Source organism: Synchiropus splendidus, chromosome 6 (genome assembly GCF_027744825.2).
Source record: "Synchiropus splendidus isolate RoL2022-P1 chromosome 6, RoL_Sspl_1.0, whole genome shotgun sequence".
Classification (NCBI taxonomy): domain Eukaryota; kingdom Metazoa; phylum Chordata; class Actinopteri; order Syngnathiformes; family Callionymidae; genus Synchiropus; species Synchiropus splendidus.
Window position 1 is genome coordinate 23,119,941 of NC_071339.1, and position 19,229 is coordinate 23,139,169.

At 41.0% G+C, this 19,229-nt stretch overlaps 1 protein-coding gene across 2 annotated transcripts in view; it reads right to left on the reverse strand.

Annotated features, from left to right (window-relative positions):
* Positions 1 to 19,229, reverse strand: part of LOC128761202 (plexin-A2-like) — a 119,680-nt gene that overhangs the window by 46,548 nt on the left and 53,903 nt on the right. For both annotated transcript variants that reach the window (XM_053869259.1, XM_053869260.1), the window contains exons 5-9: positions 12,200 to 12,300; positions 7,584 to 7,707; positions 6,037 to 6,190; positions 5,362 to 5,458; positions 115 to 229 (exon numbers count right to left, since the gene is read on the reverse strand). In XM_053869259.1, the coding sequence (XP_053725234.1) occupies positions 115 to 229; positions 5,362 to 5,458; positions 6,037 to 6,190; positions 7,584 to 7,707; positions 12,200 to 12,300 (591 nt within the window). The remainder of the gene's footprint in view (positions 1 to 114; positions 230 to 5,361; positions 5,459 to 6,036; positions 6,191 to 7,583; positions 7,708 to 12,199; positions 12,301 to 19,229) is intronic.

Consider the following 19,229-nt stretch of genomic DNA (forward strand, 5'->3'; position numbering starts at 1 on the left):
AATATGAGGGAAATCATTCCAGTCTTTCCAACCATGACTACTAATAAGGTTTGTACTCGAATTAATTTAGCTGTGACTCATCATCATTCCTGTAGTTCTCTATTGTGACTGTACCTCAGAAGCGTTGACTCGGCCCTCCTGGAATGAGCAGCTGCTTGGGTCGTGGGTGCACAGATTGCGATATTTACACCAGTGGCAGCGGAAAGAGCTGTTGACACAGGAGAGACACCTGCAGGATGGAATTTCAATGTTAGCACACGTGATCTGATTCTGAGAGAAACATACCATACTGAAGAGGATCGCAGCTCAGTATATCTGGTTAGAAATCAGATCAGGCGCGGGGAGAATGAACATTGTTAACAGAAATATTCATGAAATAACAGGCGTGAAGAAGATGGAGATACTTTCATAAGATAATTCGTTTAAATGGCATTTGAGAGCTGGAAGATGTACTGGGCTTTTTCTTTTGGAAAGAGAAGGCTGAGGTAGAAACCTTGGGTGAACCAGACTCAGGGCAGAGGTCACTTAATGAAGTTTGAGTTTGAGTTGGCTGCCTCAGAAATTCGAATTCGAATTGAAAGGACTCCAGACAATGTTAACTTAACTTAACAACATGGAGCATAGGAAATTTCTGTGTACTCCAGCATTCTGAAAGGTAAATCTGTAGGGGGCTTCACCGCATCTGAGTCATGAAGTGTTGAGACGTGCAACTGAGAGATGAAGATAGCGAGAAGCGAGAGATGATGTTGATAACGGGATAAAAACAGAAGCTTGTCTTTGTTCCTGCTGAGGAAACATGCGCCCGACTGAGTGTAACTCCAGTTCACCGCTGTGCTGAGGACAGATTCATGAATACAGAGATGGAATGAGAGGAAACTCGACCAGCACCTCTGCTCATTACAGTCCACAAATGCCAATAACTGTAGAGCAGTGCTGTTACATTTGGATATTAATTAGCCGTGGATATTAAAAAGGCAGGCCGCTGTGTACGGTTAAACTCAGAGAGCGAATTTTGAGGGGCGCCATTTACAGGGCCGAACTGGCGGTGAGCTCTGCGTGTTGTATAATTAATTTTCAGTGGCTGTGAGGAGTGTGTTGGCCTGAAATATTAATCACGGTGGTTCAAAGGGTCACAGAGGAACTAATGAAGGCCGAAACGGTGAGGGACGGATTTGATGAGCTTCTGACCGCTCGCGCTAATGGCTTAATGTGGTTATACTTGCGTGGCAGTCCAAGTGCGTTTTAAATAGATGGCATGTGTATCCACTGTCGGCTAATCTCCCAGGTCTGTCCTCCAACACTGCCATCCATCTAACACGCCCACCTGGACCAATATTAATGTCTGCACGCAGCATTCACGCTGCTCTCTGTAATTACAGCGGACTTCACTTTTCAGCCGCACTTCAAAAAGAAAGTCCTGTCGATAAATCACTACAAGGGCGTTCATGATGTTTGACTAATTGCTTCTTTGGCTTTCAACTCTTGTTATAAGGAGGCTGTATGCTGTGTGCGTCATCTTCACGACCTCACTGCGTATGTAGGGTTTAAACATCAGGATACTGTGACTTTTTATAGCACATACAGCGTTGACTCTATGGTTGTCAAGACAAGTATTTTTAAGTGTACTTTTACGCCCAATGTTGATGTAGGAGGCAGCTGTCTGTGTGCTGTCTTGGCGCATAGGTGTGTAAGGGGAGTCAAATGTTTGAGGTACTACAGTATGTATACTGCGTAGCTTTTCAAACAGTGATGGGAATTTGACAGTTTGTGTAATTCACATTGAGGAGTAGAAAATGAGTAACTCTAGTCACATTGCTTTGAAGGCGCTGAATATCAAAGCAACTTTTACAAATATTTATCTTTCCCAAACAGACTGACTTAATTATGTCCATTTCGTATTCTGTGACCACTGCTCATGAAACAGTGAGCCTGTGAAAATCCGGCTAAGATGAACGAGGAATAGGTTTCATTCACTGACCACTTTATTTCTTCACCTGACTTGCGTGTAGTCTCTGAAACCTGCACAGCAACGATCCTCTCTTTCTTCTATGCGGAACTCTGCCGTATGTATAATCCCTCCTCGACTGGCTCAGTGCATACACATATTTTACCACGACCGACTTTAAAAGAAATCAGCTCCAATAGTTCATATAGCCAGCTCTTCTACTGGATGTTTGTTCCATTGTGTCACTCGGCGGACAGTGATCTTAAGCACTGGAATTTCCGTATTGTGTGTGCGCGTTACACAATCACTGCACCAAATTGTGTAAAATGCTGGCCGAGAATACACACAGTCGAACAGCACAATGAGCACTTAACATCATTGGTCAGATGTGGCGATGATTAATATCTTGAAAGCAAGAAGCCTTGTAATAATCCATATATCTGTCACACCATTGTTTAAGCAACAGGGTGAAGGGTACGAGAGGAAAAGGCAGTGGCTTACAGTCAGTTATTACGGTATTTTATTTTCAATTTAGGATGGACGTATCAGCAGTACACAATTGCGCATGCGCCCATCTTAGAGCTAATAGTGGTCGTATATTTGCATTCTTACAGATACAGATAGAATTCCCATATTCCAGCTTCCTATTTGAACCTGTATGAAGCAGCCCTTCACACGCCAGTGCTGGTGCTTCGTCGGGTCAGTGTGGAAGTCTCAGCTGGCTGCCTGTTTTCTACATGGACGCACCAGAGCTAGTTCAGGGTTTATTTATTCATAAAAGGATGAAGCTATCAAATGGAGTTTTGTCTTGACAAATCATTTATTAAAAGAAGATTCTTTAATATTTAAAAGCAGTTAGGCTCACCATTCTCTGATTTTAAAAGCAACCTTATTGTCTCGCTGACATGATTGCTCACCTCCAAGACAGATTGATGACTGAGCTCCTCACCAAATCTTGAAGATTAACTGTTAAATTATTTAAATCGTGATGATCATGTGATTTATTTATTTGGAGAAATGCACCAATTGGTACTTTTCTGGCTTCCACAGCAATTCTGTTGAGATATTTTGATCGTACAGAAACAGGCTGCCACATTCATGTGGCGGAACAACCCTCATACCAACTTTTTAAGTGTCTCAAAACTCTCTACAACCTCCATAACAACGATGCAACATTCAGAAGCGTTTGTCTGAAAATAAATCTGGATATATTGCTATAGTCCCAGCAGCAATATGATGACTCGGCAGTAATGTCATCAAGTCAATTGAATCATTGGGGTTGTATATATAAATAAAAAATAGAATGGTGTCACTCCCTACCAACTTTAACAACACGAAAAACTCTAACAGCCACGTTCCAAACTACTTCAAGCTAATTTATCCCGAAAGGCTGCACCTTTGCCCAAAAGACTTGAATTGTAATTCAGACAGAAACGCTCCTGACACTTCCCTATTGTGGTAAACACATTTGGCAGAGGGATAATAGCTCAAAGTGAAGTCAAGTCATTTCCTCCGCTGCTCAGCCAGGAAATTAAAACAGATGAGCATTCGAAGAAAATGTCCTCTTTAATTTACAACGTCTCATCTCGCCTGAGGCAACAAAGAGCTGCTGAAATATCTTAAAACAAACATAATTATCTTCCGACTGTCCCGCAGGACTGATGAAAGTAAGACAGTGGCATCGTAGCCTAATGATTATCTATTTAAGGTGACTGCAGGCCTTCAGCTACAGTCTGTAGACACACGGCACACGGAGAGGAGAGAAGAGAAAACAGCATATGTTCCAAATTTCCACCCCAAAGACTGAAGTGGTAGAAGAAACATCATCATATTTTGTTGCCGTATAATGACAAAGGGACCATACAAGGGCAAACATGTTTTGAGTAATATACTTCAAACTCTTTAATAAATACAGAGGTTGTTGCAGTGAATGAACAGTGAAATGAACTGTCTTTCTCCCATTGAGATTTTGACATGTGATCTCGGCATCTCACCAGTTTCCGTAATTCGTAAAAATAAAAGTTGCATCTTGTACCAGTTATAATGATTTTCAGACTGTCAACTGTCCTGAGGTGTCACGTCCTCAGAAAGTCAGAGCTGACTTGACTGACAAAAACAGCTGGTTCACCGAGGCTATTTAATGTACTTTTTCTTGACCATTTACACTAGGACTCCATCCCGTACCAAAGCCAATTTTTCCACGGTGGATTTTGTCCAGATGCACAGCAGCAAATCGCCTCAATATACAACAAACAACAGAAAATAAACAACTCTTTTTTTGACTGAAAATACGGGATTGTCTAGTTATTTTTAAACACACAACTTAAGAGGGCTTTTTCTTATTGATAGTGGCCTAACATTCTTGAATCTTTCTTCCCAACACAATTGCAACCCCAAAATGAACAATACATGTATGACACCTACATACTTATGTATAGGTATATGTATATGTATCTGCCGCCAAGACCTCTCAACCTCTGGTGGTCCGGATAGGACCATTCTTGAATTTTTATTTTATTATTTCCCAAGTCAAAGATTCAACTTTTGGGGCACAACTAGCTCCTATGTCTTGAGCCATACAGGGCTGAGTCACCCTCTTTGATATAATAGACGATTTCAAAGAACCAACCAGCGAATAGCAATAGCAACTCTGTGGCTTAGCATCACTCACTATGGCGTTCACCATCCTACTCATAGCATTCGACTTAACGTCTAAGTAATTCACCGGACAAGGCTGTGATTCCTCATTAAATGCTTCTGCACCATGATTTATAAAGCAAGTTGAGAGTTAAATGTTCTGACTTTATGACTGTGGGAGACCAGTGGGTCGAATAGAGGTGTGGAGCTCACCCTTCAGGTGCTAGGGAGGAGGGGCACGTGCAATATGTTAACAAAGATAAAGAATAACCAGGGATATTACCAAAAAAAAAGTGTACATTGACTATAAAAAAAAGGTCATGCCCAGTATTTGCAGGTCATATCCAATAGAATATTGTTGTAAGCAGACAATAGACGTGCTGCAAACATAATTTTGTGCTAGAGATTTTTGTACGGGAGAGGGGGCACCACACCGTCCGGGTCTGCACAGTGGCTCACCAATAAGGAATGGATTCTATTCATTATTCCATTTATCTGGTGATTGTTGAGGAAGTGCATGTGTGCATCAATACCAAGTGTCTCTAATGTGGTCCAGCTCAGATTTCAATCAACCCTCAGTCGAACAATACTGGCCAAGGCTAACAAGTCGTGTTGATTCAAACCAGAGCTGACAGATAAATTTAACAGAGGTTATCTAACAGTGCCATCTTAAGTGGGCTTCTGAGCACCAGTACATCATTGTTAAATTAAATTGTGCTGCACTATCCAGTGAACAAATCAGAGGCGAAGGAGGGGTGGGGGCTGTCAGCCACACTCACATTTGATGCGTGCTGCAGTTGTAGAACTTCACTTCCGTGCTGGCGACCATTTGACCCGTCTCCTTTGAGTTTAGTCGAAGCTCCACGCCAGCCCAGTCTGACAGACAGAGGGAGAAAAGGAGGAAGGGGAGGAGTAATCATGAATTATGGGGGACTGTCTTTTAAAAAAAGGAACCAAGCCTGAAAACAATGAGCAAAGAGCAGGAGGTCAAAATGAAGAATATGCTTCAAACACTTTTATCTCTGCAACATAAAGAGCCACCTGGTGTGTGTGTGTGTGTGTGTGTGTGAGGACGTATTGCTGTTGCTGCATGAAACACAGCAGTCTAAAACATTTAATTGGAGGATGACTGAATAAAATGAAGTCAGTTCGGCTGGTTCTTTGGATTTACTCGAGTTTTTTTTTTCTGATGTTGCTCATTATACGATATTAACATGCTAACACTGAGAATATATTCAAGATACATATAGTACGTGGTGAAATAATGACACAAGCAAAGGTACTAGTTTTGCAACAGGGCAGACATCAACGAAACACTACTTTAGCTACCACCATAACTACCCCAGTGGAACATATACTGTAGGAATTATTGAGGTTGAGTCTTGTACACATTTCATTTTCAGGCTTTTTTTTCTGCTGATGTAATTTGGCCAGACAAACTAAACTGCTCTCACCTTGACCCACGGGAATCTGAGGAACTTCCTTCCCAGCAGGTGACAAGCACATGACCCTGTTTCCGTTGACGTGACCATCAACTTGAGCGTGACTCCCGAATGAACAGCTGATACCAGCGGAAAGGTCTGGAACATTGTTCACCTCCAACAAGAGCTGTGAAGTTATAAGAAGGAGAAATTCAGTCATATATTTATTCATATTATTTTTTTCACTGGGGTTTTGTCAGCCAAGGTTAGCAGCAGCGTCTTACGCCAACAATTCTTCCGCTAGCACGGTTAAAAAGAAAAACTCCCACATTACAACGTGTTCAAACACTATTTCTATTTCAATGATTACTGTTATTGCCTCCAGTATTTTTCGCCTTGCACGGCTGTAGAAAATAAAAGCTTTGTCTTGGCTAAAGTTCTATATCAAACACTGAATCCATTAGATTTATATATATTTTGAAAGAAAATCCTGAGATCCGTTCCCTTTGCCAGTGGACTGACAAATAAACAAAAACATCAACTGTAATGGAGAAAACACTGTATGTGTACTATTCCAATAATTCCGGGAAAATATATATCTACACTACAAACCATTACACCAAATATTCAAACATATTTTGTATAGCTCATATTTTAAATTTGCTTTTGTCCTTCAGAGTGGAACATGACAGTTGCTTCAGTTGGCTGTGGTCACTGCTAGTACTTGCTAGTACGCGGTTGGACCTATATTGCAGTATAAACAAACAACCTCTTTTGCACTCGTCTGGCCTCGAATGTGCGTACATTGACGAAGTAGACACGTGCTAATGAAATTATCATTACGAGCAGCCATCTTCAAATGCTGATAAACTGAGGCTAGCACCCTCGACAGCCACCAGCTTTACAGCGGTATGTCGAGAGAGTCCAACTAGCTTACCTGCGCCACTAATCTTTCTCATAAAAAATACAAATATTTGCCAAACTGCGACTGAATGTAGCCATTTATCCCTAAAGAAACACTTGATGAAAAAGAGAAATGGCACGATATCAAGTACCGAACTACAGTGCAATACACATCATTTCTATCTGCCGACTGCGAAAGCCTTCTTTCATGAAACCCACAAAGCATCTTTCTGGCTGTGCTTCACATTTAATTGGGTTTCATATAAGTGATAATGATCTTTTCATCAAACTCCCTGCAAGACACTAATTTCAGCCTTTCCCAAAATATCAAAATATTCTTTTAACAGAATGATCCTCAGCTCTGTCTGCTTGCCTTTTTGCTCTTGGCCGTCCGACAGGAAGAGCTGTTGGAGTTTGGTGAAAACGGAATAAACATTTTGCAAACATGCATCGGGAGGCACAGATGGGAGTGCTGAATGCCAAAAACAGATTTTTTACACATCCTACACAACATGTGTTAGAAGCGAAGTAAATGCCGCCCAGCGGAAACAATAGTGCCACAAATCTACCCTGCACTGCGATTGTACACGTGGTTGTAAAAAGCTACTCATGGCGATTGACTCATAAACGCTGCTATTGTAAGTGGGTGTAATTGCTGGGATGATTAGTAGACTCACAGGGACGCTGTGTGCTGACACGGCAATGCTGTCAGGGTGAGCAATGACCTTCACACAGCGGTCAATGGTGGTCGCGAAGCGGTACGCCTCGTCTGCCCTCTGACACCGATCCTTCCTCGAGCACCTGAGCAGAGAGAACCAAATCTGTGTCACATTTTCATTGTAGCACATCCACAGCAGTCAGAAACCCAATACATGATCTCTGTCCAGTGTTGTTTTCTTTCAGCTCAGTTGTTCTAAATCTAAATCTTGCTTGGGAAAAATGAGCGGGATTTGGAGAGAAGACAACAGGCAGGATGAAAATGAGTTCAAATCAAAGAATTTGTTAGGTCCAATTAAAGCAAACAAAGGAAAACCTTCAAGTGAAAGAAACAAGTTAGTGTTCAATTGCACAAGAGTGTGTATCAGTGGGGGGTTAAAACACTGTCGGGGAGTGTTTACGAGGCTGACAGCAGAAGGGGGAAAGCGGCTCTTGATCAGGGAGCTTTGGATTTGGAGTGATCTCAGCCCCCTGCCTGTTCAGAGCAGTTTGAACATCTGATGTCCAGGGTGAGAAGGCCTGTCTGCAACCCGGTCTCTGCACCTTAATGTCCTGCAGATGGGTCAGGAAGGAACAAAATCGCAGCCAATTCCCTTATCTGCAGAATCACTTTTATTACAGTGGAGGTACGGTGTACCCTTGAATGCCGGTTGCACCAACTCGCCCAGGGGGACGGTGCCTCACAAGCCTCCTAAAGTACATCGGCATCTGGCCTTCTTCAAAAGCAGGCCCACTTCAGGGTAAAGCAGGCGTCTGGCTCCTCTACAATTTCACCAGTGAAGCTGTTCAGGGGAGTGACTGGCTCTCCACATGTCTGCTAGCTTTGAGAGTTGTTACCGGCTACCTTGGTATCGTTGTCAAGTAGGTACAGTGCGCCGCATTTTCACGGGAGCGAGGTTGCTCATGTCACTCATCTTGAACAGCTTGTGTGTTGTCAGGTGGCTGAATTTATATTTCTGACCTTCTTTTCCTTACACAGTATGTAGATGGGAGAAAGTGACCTCCATGTCTTGTGCTGAAGCCATTAAAGCTACATTATAGACTCCGGTCTGCCGTCAAACTTCCCCACCAGAGTTCTCGCTCCAAGCACGGGCTCATCCTAGTTAAACTCAATCATAGTCAGTATAATGAATGTAGGCTGAGGTTTGTGAAAAAAATCAGAATCATAACAGGTCAGGTAGAGGGAGGTTTGGGACTAAGCACCATGAGAACGCTTGCTGTGTCCACCTTCTGTCACCAGTCCCTCAGAGTGCAGGGGCTCTGCCTGGCATGGAGTCACCCACCGGGTATCCGAGCTGCTTCCCCAACCACCGCACACACATTAATCTCTCTGGCACAACACTGCTGACTAGGTATCCCAGAGAAAGCATAACGGTGTGTGGGACAAGAGCCAAGTGCTGAAGGTGGAGCAGGTTTAAAGTTGCAGTCTATGCTGGTGAACCGACCCATGCTAGCTAGCCAGCCATTGATAAATGTGAAATGTTTATGCACCTTTGTCGACGTCTTAGATCATATGTGAGCCATTTCAGACAAACTGTCAGATACAAGAATTCAAACATCAGTATTTTCTCATTTCAAACTTTTTTGGTTCGCTTTTTCACATTATTTTCCTTGGAGAAAACCCTTTTTTGATTTCTCGCTCCCCCACTTCCTTTACTTAATTATTCCTTATTAATTCCAAATACTGTTTTGGTGATGTTTGAATTACCATCTGGATCTACAAATCTTTTGAAGGGTTCGTTCGGCACAGTTGAGACTAGCAGAAGCTATAATTGTCATTGCCGTCAACTGTGTGTTGCTGCGACTTCCAGAACACTGTTGCCACCTTCTGTCTAACTCTCTCTGTAAGTGGTTTCCCATCGTCATTGAAATCGAAATTCCCATCATTCATTTTGCTATGAGACGTGCAGTCTCTTTTGTGATACTGGTAATCTTATCGTATCTTAGTGTCATTGTCAGTCAATATGCTTGGTATTGCCTGGCGCTAACAAGAACCCCAGGTTTTCATTTGGCATCATGGGTAAATTAATTGAACATGCTGTTGAATGATGGATGTCTCTTCAGGGGTCCTTCATCTAGATAGACTTCAGAAGAATTCACTCCTTTCTGTCGGTACTGTAATTCTGAAGAAAATGCACTGGTGGCTCATTTCCGAGAAGTCGGACCATTAGTAGTTTTCCATCAGTGGCCGCCTGAAAATACTGCGCTTGTAAGTCAGCAAGGCAGATGCACATGAGAATAACACTGCAATATTCCTAGTCAGACACACTGTTGAATGTGGACAAAAGATGCAGTTTAAGATGTTGCCCATGGCTGTTTAAAACCTCCACATCTGAACAATACATTTCTGCAGAGACAATTAATTGCACAGCCGAACAAGCTCCATCGCCCAGATCCCAACAGGCAATTAGAGGAAGAATGTGAAAGGCTTGACATGATAGTTTGCCCTTTGAATAATCTTGTAAGAAGAGAAAGGAAGGGATGAAAAAGTCCACTTGCCACGAGAAAGTAAACTTCTGGCAAACATTCTGGTTTTGAAACTCGAGCGTGCTCATCTTGTTTTGAGTGGACTGTTTTTATGCAAAGTGCTGATGGGATGGAACCTCCAGAGAAGTCTTCAGTGGTGCTGAGGTAATTGCAAAATCATATGAAAGAAATAGAGCTTCATCGATGGGGCTTTCAAGCGAACGCCTTTTATCTTGGTCGGACAAGATTGACATGGGAAATTAAAGGGTGTTGTGGGAGTCGGGAACGCACACAATAATTTTACAACTATCCTATAAGATAATCCTGTGGTCTGAGGTTTGGAAAGCATGAATTTCACTCCATAATCGGCTCCAAAAACAGACTGAACTAACAATCCCACATTAGAAATCCTCAGTATTTGCAGCATCAATAGTGATGTGGATTACAGTGTTACCGATCCAAAAGCGAGCCAAATGAAAAACAAAGACGGAAAGGGAGAGCTTTTGATAATTATTGATATACTGACAATAGAAACGCAACCATTTAATGCTGAGTAAATAAAGTTTGCCGCTGCCCTCACCTGATCTGTTCCTTCACCTGGTCTATTCTTTCACGTGCCTCGGTGGCATGCGCAACTTTTCTTTTCGTTCATTTGTTTTGATGTTATTTTTACATTTACATTTACCTTTACAGTTACATTTCATCACGCGTAATTGTGGATTGAGGACAGCAGACATTTTTTTATCTATGTGTGGAGTCTTACAAAATACAATACATGATGGATTATTGTAGGGTTTCCACAATCTTGCTGTGAATAGTCAGTTATTCCACTGGGATTCTGTAGAGTGTTAGGATTTCATCCGAACTGTCATAGTACCATGATAATAATAATAATAATAATAATAATAATAATAATAATAATAATAATAATAATAATAATAACAATAATATAATATTCAGTATTATTATTATTATTATTATTATTATTATTATTATTATTATTATTCCAGCACTATGGTCCCATGTCAGATCGAAGGAAATCCAAACATTAATAATAATATAATAAGAGATTTTGGACATTTTTTAATCAGAAGGAGTAAATGAACAGTGAATTGAACTGTCTTTCTCCCATTGAGATTTTGACATATGATCTCGGCTTCAGACCGGTTTGCTTAATTCGTAAAAATAAAAGTTGCATCTTGTGTCAGTTGCAGTATATCTTATTTTCAGGTTCTCATCTCTTCCAATGCATGGGGAGCAGTAGGTGGTAGGAGACACTGGGGTCTGATTGTCTTCCAGTTCTTGCAGCAGAGAATCCTAGTCGGCTCATCACGCAGTTGCTCGTCGCAGTTTTATAAGGTCTTGAATTCAGACTCCATGGAGCTTGAGCAGATCAAGAATTGGGCAGACTGCGCTCTTCTACCTGTTAAGTTTAAGGCAGTCATGTAGATGAGCTGCCTCTGGTCACAGAACACCACATCAAAAGGGACAATTTGGAATGAAAAACTACTAGTGCTCAGCTCCGCTGTGATTTGACAACAATTTAAATACTGCTGATCACCATCCCGATAGCAATGAAATCGCAGACGTCATATGATGAGTCCGGGTAAATCCCCTGTTGAGGTCAGCTCCAAACACAGCAGGCAGCTTCACAAACACGGGGATTTAATCTGCCGAATCCCCTTTGGTGCGTATCGAGGTATTATGCAAGCTAACCTGGGGGTCACATAATTAAGATGGAGGAGATAAGCTTGCTCTGTCAGGTCCAGAATGTTCTGTGGGCTATGAAGAGGTACAGTTTTTAGACCTGCTGTGACTGGCATGGCTAATCCTTCTCCATTAACAACAGTTCTCATATCCTCTAAACCTGCTCTGCCCACAGCTTCTGCCTAAATAGCGCTGTTTAATAGGGATCACATTGTCCGACTTCCATCTTCTCTGTTTGTCCGCCAGCTGTTGATGGCAAGCTCCAGGGTGCAGATCAAGTCCAAAACGTTATCAGTATTTACAGTGCACTTCTTGTTGTTGGCTAAACACTGACTCTTTGGCCTTAACCTTGTGGATTTCTGTTTCTAGCATCAGAGCAGCTGAGAAAAAAACACAGACTCACATGTTGTACAGGACACACCAGCCGCAGTGGGGGTCACTGGAGCTCAGACACTCAGCACATGTGCTGTACTGATCACAGGACTCCACGGGAACCTGGGCCACCTGGTGTGAAAGAAAACCAAAGTACAATGTCAATACAGAACTTAAGAAATTCATGCCAAGACTGCATCCTATTGCACTGTCTTGGCAAAGATATCGTTGATGAAATGCTTATGTAGTAAGTGGATGCCTTGAAAAATCACAGAAAAGAATATGCTTTTTTCAATAAAAAAATAAATAAGTAAAGTATTAAGGCGTGAAGTGGCATATTGCGATATATAGCGATATTATAAACTCAACAATATATTGTAATAAGAACCATCATTTTAAGGGGACAATCCGGTAGTGCGGTACAATATCCTGTGCATGGAAACAAAGGAAAATCAAGCGGATACGTATTAAATGATATAGACACCTCATACAATCAAGTATTGCGATATTTTAGGCAAAATATTGATACAATGTCGCAGAGTGAACTATCACAATATTTTAGTGGATTGTATTCTGAATCTCAATTACAATAACAATGACAACTTTAAATCCTTGAAGACCCTGCTTGTTTGCTGGATTTTATTCACCTTCGTGTGAGTTGTTAGTGTCAGGTCTTATAAGAGCATATGGTAATATTGGTGTGAAACTTGTTCAACAGACTGTGGAACCTTCGTCCTGTCTGTTCCAACGAAAATGGGCTCTGTATTTCAGTTGCACAAGCTCATTTGAATATGTCGGAACGCCATGAATTATAGGACATCTATGTCTGGATCTCAAGTTCCTAGGTCTCATTCAGATAGAGAGATAAAACTGTATTAATCCTTTGGGAAGGTTCCCTTGGGAAATTAGAATGCGTGGGCTACAGTGATTGTTACTGCCCCCTTCCCGCATTAAAGGGCTAATGTTTCATCACAGACATTTCATTTTTATTACTATATATTATTATTAATTTCCCAATTTTCTGCTGACGAAAAGACAAGGTAATTGAAGCACAATTTTGATGTCAGATGGCCCATTGTTATCCAAGCTACGCAAAGGGTCCCGAACAAGAACACAATGCATGTTGGACTGTAAACTGGCAGGCAAGGTCCCAGGCTGGCTGCAAAGTTTTTCCTTCCAGAGATTCTCTTTGTCTTCACATTTTCCTGAAACGTCCAAATCTTCCGTCACAGTGTCAAGTAAACATTCCTAATCACTCGTTCATTGTCACAGCAACACAAAACAGAGTGGAAATAAGGTCAACGAATATGTTGATCCAAAAGAACGCTGATGAAATAATAAACACTTCTGATGAGGCAGAGACCAAAGACCATATCAGCACTGCTTCGTAATAAACAGAGGCTTCATCGCAGCACAACAACATCCCAGGGGAAAGTGTAGCGTTTGACTGTGCTGCTGAGTAACTCTGCAGCTCTGATCCCTCCCAAGGAATTATTGGCATGCAATCTTTCCCAAAGAATCACAGCACAGCCCCATGACACATCGTGAATTAGTTTTTAATAAAATATTCATATGAAATTTGCGTGACTTGCCGTCGCTGAAAAGTTGAAAATATTTTTGACAAAATATCTTTAATTACAGTCGCGGCTCCCTACAAAGACCGTGGTTTCAGATTTGGAGGTGAAGAAATGAAATCGCAGGCAACAGGAGCAGGATTTGAATTTTATCTGGTTGCATATGTTAATCCACATCTTGGTTCCAGTTGCCTGACTGGATGGTGCCATGAGCATTTTCAGGGTTCATTAATGTCTCATTAAATTCTCCTTTTTACATGGTAACTCTACGTGCCTGGTGTCAAGTTGACTACATGAAAGTAGTCTGAATTCAATAAATATGACAGACAATAAAAAATTCATATACAAGTTAGAATATCATTACTTTTGTAATATAACTATGGAAAACTATAAATGTGAATTAAATAGTTTCAAGAGTTGCTTTAAAATGAAAACAAATGTGAAAACAGGTAACTTGAAATATAAGAAGTACATTTAAAGATGACCAAACTCAATAATCTATACAGGATAAAAAAAATAATAATAATTTAATTAAAAAAAGGAAAACCTGAAAGTGAAAACAATGGAGCTTCAATATGAATCCTGTCGTATCTAATCACATTTACATCACGGGGTGAGTGATAAACAGTGATAGTGTGGACCATGGACTACACACCGGTCTGATTTACTTACATTATTGACACTGTGATGACTCAAGTTGGACATCACAGATAGATATTTCAGGAATAACCCTCTCATTAGTTGGCGGTTGTAACTATGTTTTGATGACGAATTATTGCTGTAGCAATGTGTCAGAAGATCTTGTTTTTAAAAGAATCCTTTGAGCTCTAAACTAAATGTAGGTGTTGCGTCGACCAACATGGATAATAATTGAGTTGGAGAGCTCTGAGATGCATCGCAAAATTTCCATCTCAAATGAACAACGCCGCCGCCAGCAACATGTTTCCTGATGAAATGCAGCATTACAACTCCTGCCTTCAGATTCAGGGCTGAACTGCCCTTCGAAGCAGACAAATCTATTTATTTATCAAACTCGCCAGACTCCTCTTCTGCTTTGGTGAATGAACGTCTGACAAACCATCAGCTCTCCATTAGTCGCTGTGAGAGTAGCTGCTGCCGTTGGACCAGAACCTCCCCTGCATACAAAACCAGGTTTAAAAGCCCCATGCTGCTTATTTTATTATTCCAGCTCTGGACGTATGATGCAAGCAATTTCCTGATGTAAGCAATCACAAATGAAGAGTGGATTATGGATTAGAGAGTCTCCTGTGCTCTTGATAGCATAAGTGGGTGCTCTCTCAGGACTGTGTTGGCAAAATGGATTATCTGCTGCACCCCCTCCAAATAACTTTCTCCTATTTTTTTCCCCTCTCACAACCCATTTAGTGCATGCCATTAGCAAAATGATTTGGCGGCACAGGAGGGGTTGTGGGTTGCAGAGTCCTTTTTCAGTGCGACGGGACCACAGCATGAATGTTTAACAAAGTTTGAGGGAAACATGGGAAGGCCATTCATTTCACCAGCAGGTGTTGGGAGTGGTTCTTCAGTCTTCATTAAATCATGCCATTATTGTTTAAATATTCGATATTGGTCATGGTCTGAAGGCCAGTCGCAAGACCATTTTTTTTGGTTTGTTTTCGTCTTGGTCTCAAATGTATTTTACTCGGTCGTAAATCTCAGGATTTCTATTTCTATTCTCTATTTCTTAAATTAGGATTCTAGCTTTCTGATCAGTTTTGTTGGGTTTTATTTCTTTGATATTTATTGAACTACTCAGGTGGCGACCCAAACACCAGTAAGGTGTCCGAAGACTGTCTCAGACTGGTGCAGCTTGTTTCAGCTGACACCTGATTGACTGACCAATGTGTGCCTGCAACCACTGTGGCTCATTAGTGGAATAGTTTGAGACTCCTATCTATACTGTCATGGTCTTGTCTTGGTCTCAATGCTCTACAGACTCAATAATGTCTTGGTCTCCGTTGGTGTGGCCTTGACTACGGTACAACATTAGTAATTACATTGCGTTACACACAAATATTTGTGTATGCCGTGATTCTCATTGGTCGGCTGTACATGCAGACTCAGATTTCAGTTTGCAGTGCAGTGATCCTGAAAAAAACTTTCACTCTCGTGTTAAGTTTTGAAAAGACCTTAAAAACGAAGATGGATATATGAATATCATCACAGGCAGTGGTTGGCCCACGCAATTCTGAAGCAAGTGAAAATCCAGTGCCTCCTCCAGCATTGCAGAGATGCCCTTTATAACCCAAAATGCACCTGCTATCTTAGCCAATCCAAGTGGAGAGCAAGCTGTTGACCGGAGGACTGAGCCAAATCAAGTTTGCTACAGCTTGGACCTGTACGTGTCTCTCTGTGCTTGGGGAGCTGAATGAATGTTTGCTGGAAAGATAAATCTTCTTCACCATGCATTGGTATCTAGCAGTTACAGAGTTAAAGAATTTCCTCCTAAAAAAAGTGCCTCTCCTAGTAGCCCAACTGTAAGGCACTTGCAATGAAACAAGTTCAACTGCTGGTTCTTGGCCTAGTTGAACAGGAATGAAGGATTCAGAGGCAAAATGACACACTCTCTCCTGAAAAAGAAACATAATTGCTACAAGTACAGCTGCCGGACCACATCAAGACCAAGACTTTGTGCGATCATGGGATGGGGGCTGGGATGGAGGGTGATTTGTCCTGATTGATCGCCGCCTTCTGCCTGGAGGTAGCGGGTCATTCAAATGATATCCTGGGTCAGAAAGGTCAACTGCAATCTCCCTTTCACGCCTAAATGTCCTGAGGCTTTCAGAAGAACAGACCAAGACTTGTACTGTCTGAAGTCAGGTCAAATTGTCTGATTAGGAGGCGTAAGCTTTTGTCTTGTCAAAAAAGGGAGGACTTAAAGCTCTTGAAACCACACAAGATCATCCAGCTCCAAACACAACACTACTGAATAAACATTTGTGGAATGAACTGGACGTAAAAAAAAAATAGCTGAGTGAAACAATTTGGTGGTTTCCACACTGAGGACACAGAAAATTGCTGTTGTTATCTCTCCGTTTGTGCTTCTCCGCATTTCCATATTCACTTACTGATTCATGCTGCAGAATTGTGTTTCACTCTTGAATTTTTTTTTCTTTTTTTCTAAATGAACTCACAGAATGTCCACTGAATGTTGTTATATGACAACATGTTACAGTGACCTTCTCCAGCTTTTGGGCATTACAAAATCCTTATCTGACCATCACATCTGGGATGAGCGCCCACTAATGCACCACCAGATTTACGATCACTTTAACACTTTCATCCGGATTTAGTGCAACTCCACGAAGGCTGTCAGATGACTGTGCAGCCTTTTAAAACCACAACTTAACGGTCAGCGCTGAACCTCTGGTATATCCATCAGCAACATGTGATTAAAAAATAAATAAATAAATCTCTGCAAGTGTGTGACACATTCAAAGGGGAGGCTCAATGAGTCTGTCGATCAAGTTTCCATCAGTTCCCTTTTCCATCCCAGCCTCTTTCGGAGTCTAAATCAGTCAAAAAAAAAGAAAAGAAAAGAAAAATAATAAATTGGGTGGGGAAAGAGGTATTTGAATTGATGAAGATCCAGAGTCAATGAGACCAAGAGTCAGGACCTTTTTTTATGCATTGAACACTAAGTCATTGAAGTCAAGATTGGGTCTGTCAAATTGAAGACTTCACCACAATTTTTGAAGGTCCGGATGAAGAGTTTTAAGACTTACGAGGACTTAAAAAGACGGTAGGTCACAACTTCTTTAGCAGTCATGGTCAAGACTTTTTCAGTAGTGTAATTAGCAGTCAAGACCAAAACCCGATGTTGAGACTAATAATTCCATTCTCAATATTCCTTCATACTCGAGGGCAGATAAGGACGAACGATGAACGGATGGAAGGACCAATACGAAGGACTGAAGGATTGATTGAAGTCAAGATCAAAACAAGCTTATAATGACCAAGACTTTTGGTATGTTTGTGGTCACCAAAGCGCTAGTGCTATATATAGATATAGATATAGATATAGATATAGATATATAGATATAGATATAGATATATATATATACACTTTTAGGATTATATTTTACAGTTTTTTTTTACCTGTCCATGGTGTATTCCCGCCCAATGACTGATGGGATAGGCTCCAGCAACTCCCTGTACATGACAATGTATGTATGTATATTCCAAGCATATGAACCACAAAAACAAAGTCTGCCGCTTGCTATCAACAAAACGACCTGTATTTGAATCTTATATTCACGCTATCAGCACAAACAATAACCCTAAAAAGATTAAATATCGACTCACTGATTTCAACATCATCTTTCTCATGTCAAAATAAAGCTGCATTGTTTACTTGACATTCCAATCCGCTGCGTTGTGACATTTCGAAAATCATTTTTAATCATTCGCAGCATTGACCATTTCACCGCATGCATCCCACTTGAGTTTATAAAGACTGGTTTTAGTTACAAGTGGAAACATCCGGCGTTCCACTGCATCAGTTTTCTTGTCTCCCAGTTCTGTGAAGTTTCTTGAATAATTCAAACTTAGAATTATAGGAATGGGTTTGTTAATATTATAAATCCTCTCATTTGACTTTATGAATTACTGAGCAGAGAAAGAGCCAGTTTGCATTATTCAAAATGCTTCCTCGTTTTCATAATCGGGCTTTTTGTTGAAGGGATCCAGTTTAATTCTGTAGTTTGAATTTCTTCCAGTGATTTTACTATTTAAACGTTTACGCAACAGAAGATAGACAGTCCAGGCTAATAGGCTAGGGTCCATTTAATACCACCTGAAATCTAAGGTTGCCATGGCAACCATCTGTTGCTGCGTCAGTGATGGGTCTGCACTTCCCTTAAAAGGTCTTTGAGTCATCTTTTTTATGTTTTTTCATTTGTTCACTAATGGCTGCAGAGATCATTCAACTCATTGGGTATGAAGGTGTTTACAAAATGAATAATGGTTGTGTTTAGAGTGAAGACCAACCTTTCATTTAGTAGTCAGGAAGCAAAATATGTAGCTTATTTGGACCAGTTTTGACAATTTTTAATATACAATCACCCAAGTAAGTGTGGTACCAAAACCGACCACTGAATAAGGTCCATCTTGGGAAGGTATCTTGCTAATGTAAATAGTTTAGCATTTGAAGGGAATGTGCCTCACCAGATATTTCAGAATAAATCAGAATAAATGAATTACATAAAATTTGTTGTCACGTCACGCTGCTGTGACAGTTAACCCTGGTCAGCTGTCGGACCTAGCGGGAATTAAGGAAAAATACGTATGAAACAGTACACAACAAACAAAATTACGCCAACATAAGGGAGTTCAGTAACATATGGGCTTGAACGAGAAATTTCCCATGTTGTGAGGCTGAATCAGTGGTGGCACTTTATTCCACACTTAACCTCCAATAATTAAAAGGACGGCAGATACATTTAGACTGAGTTTAATGTGAGCCAA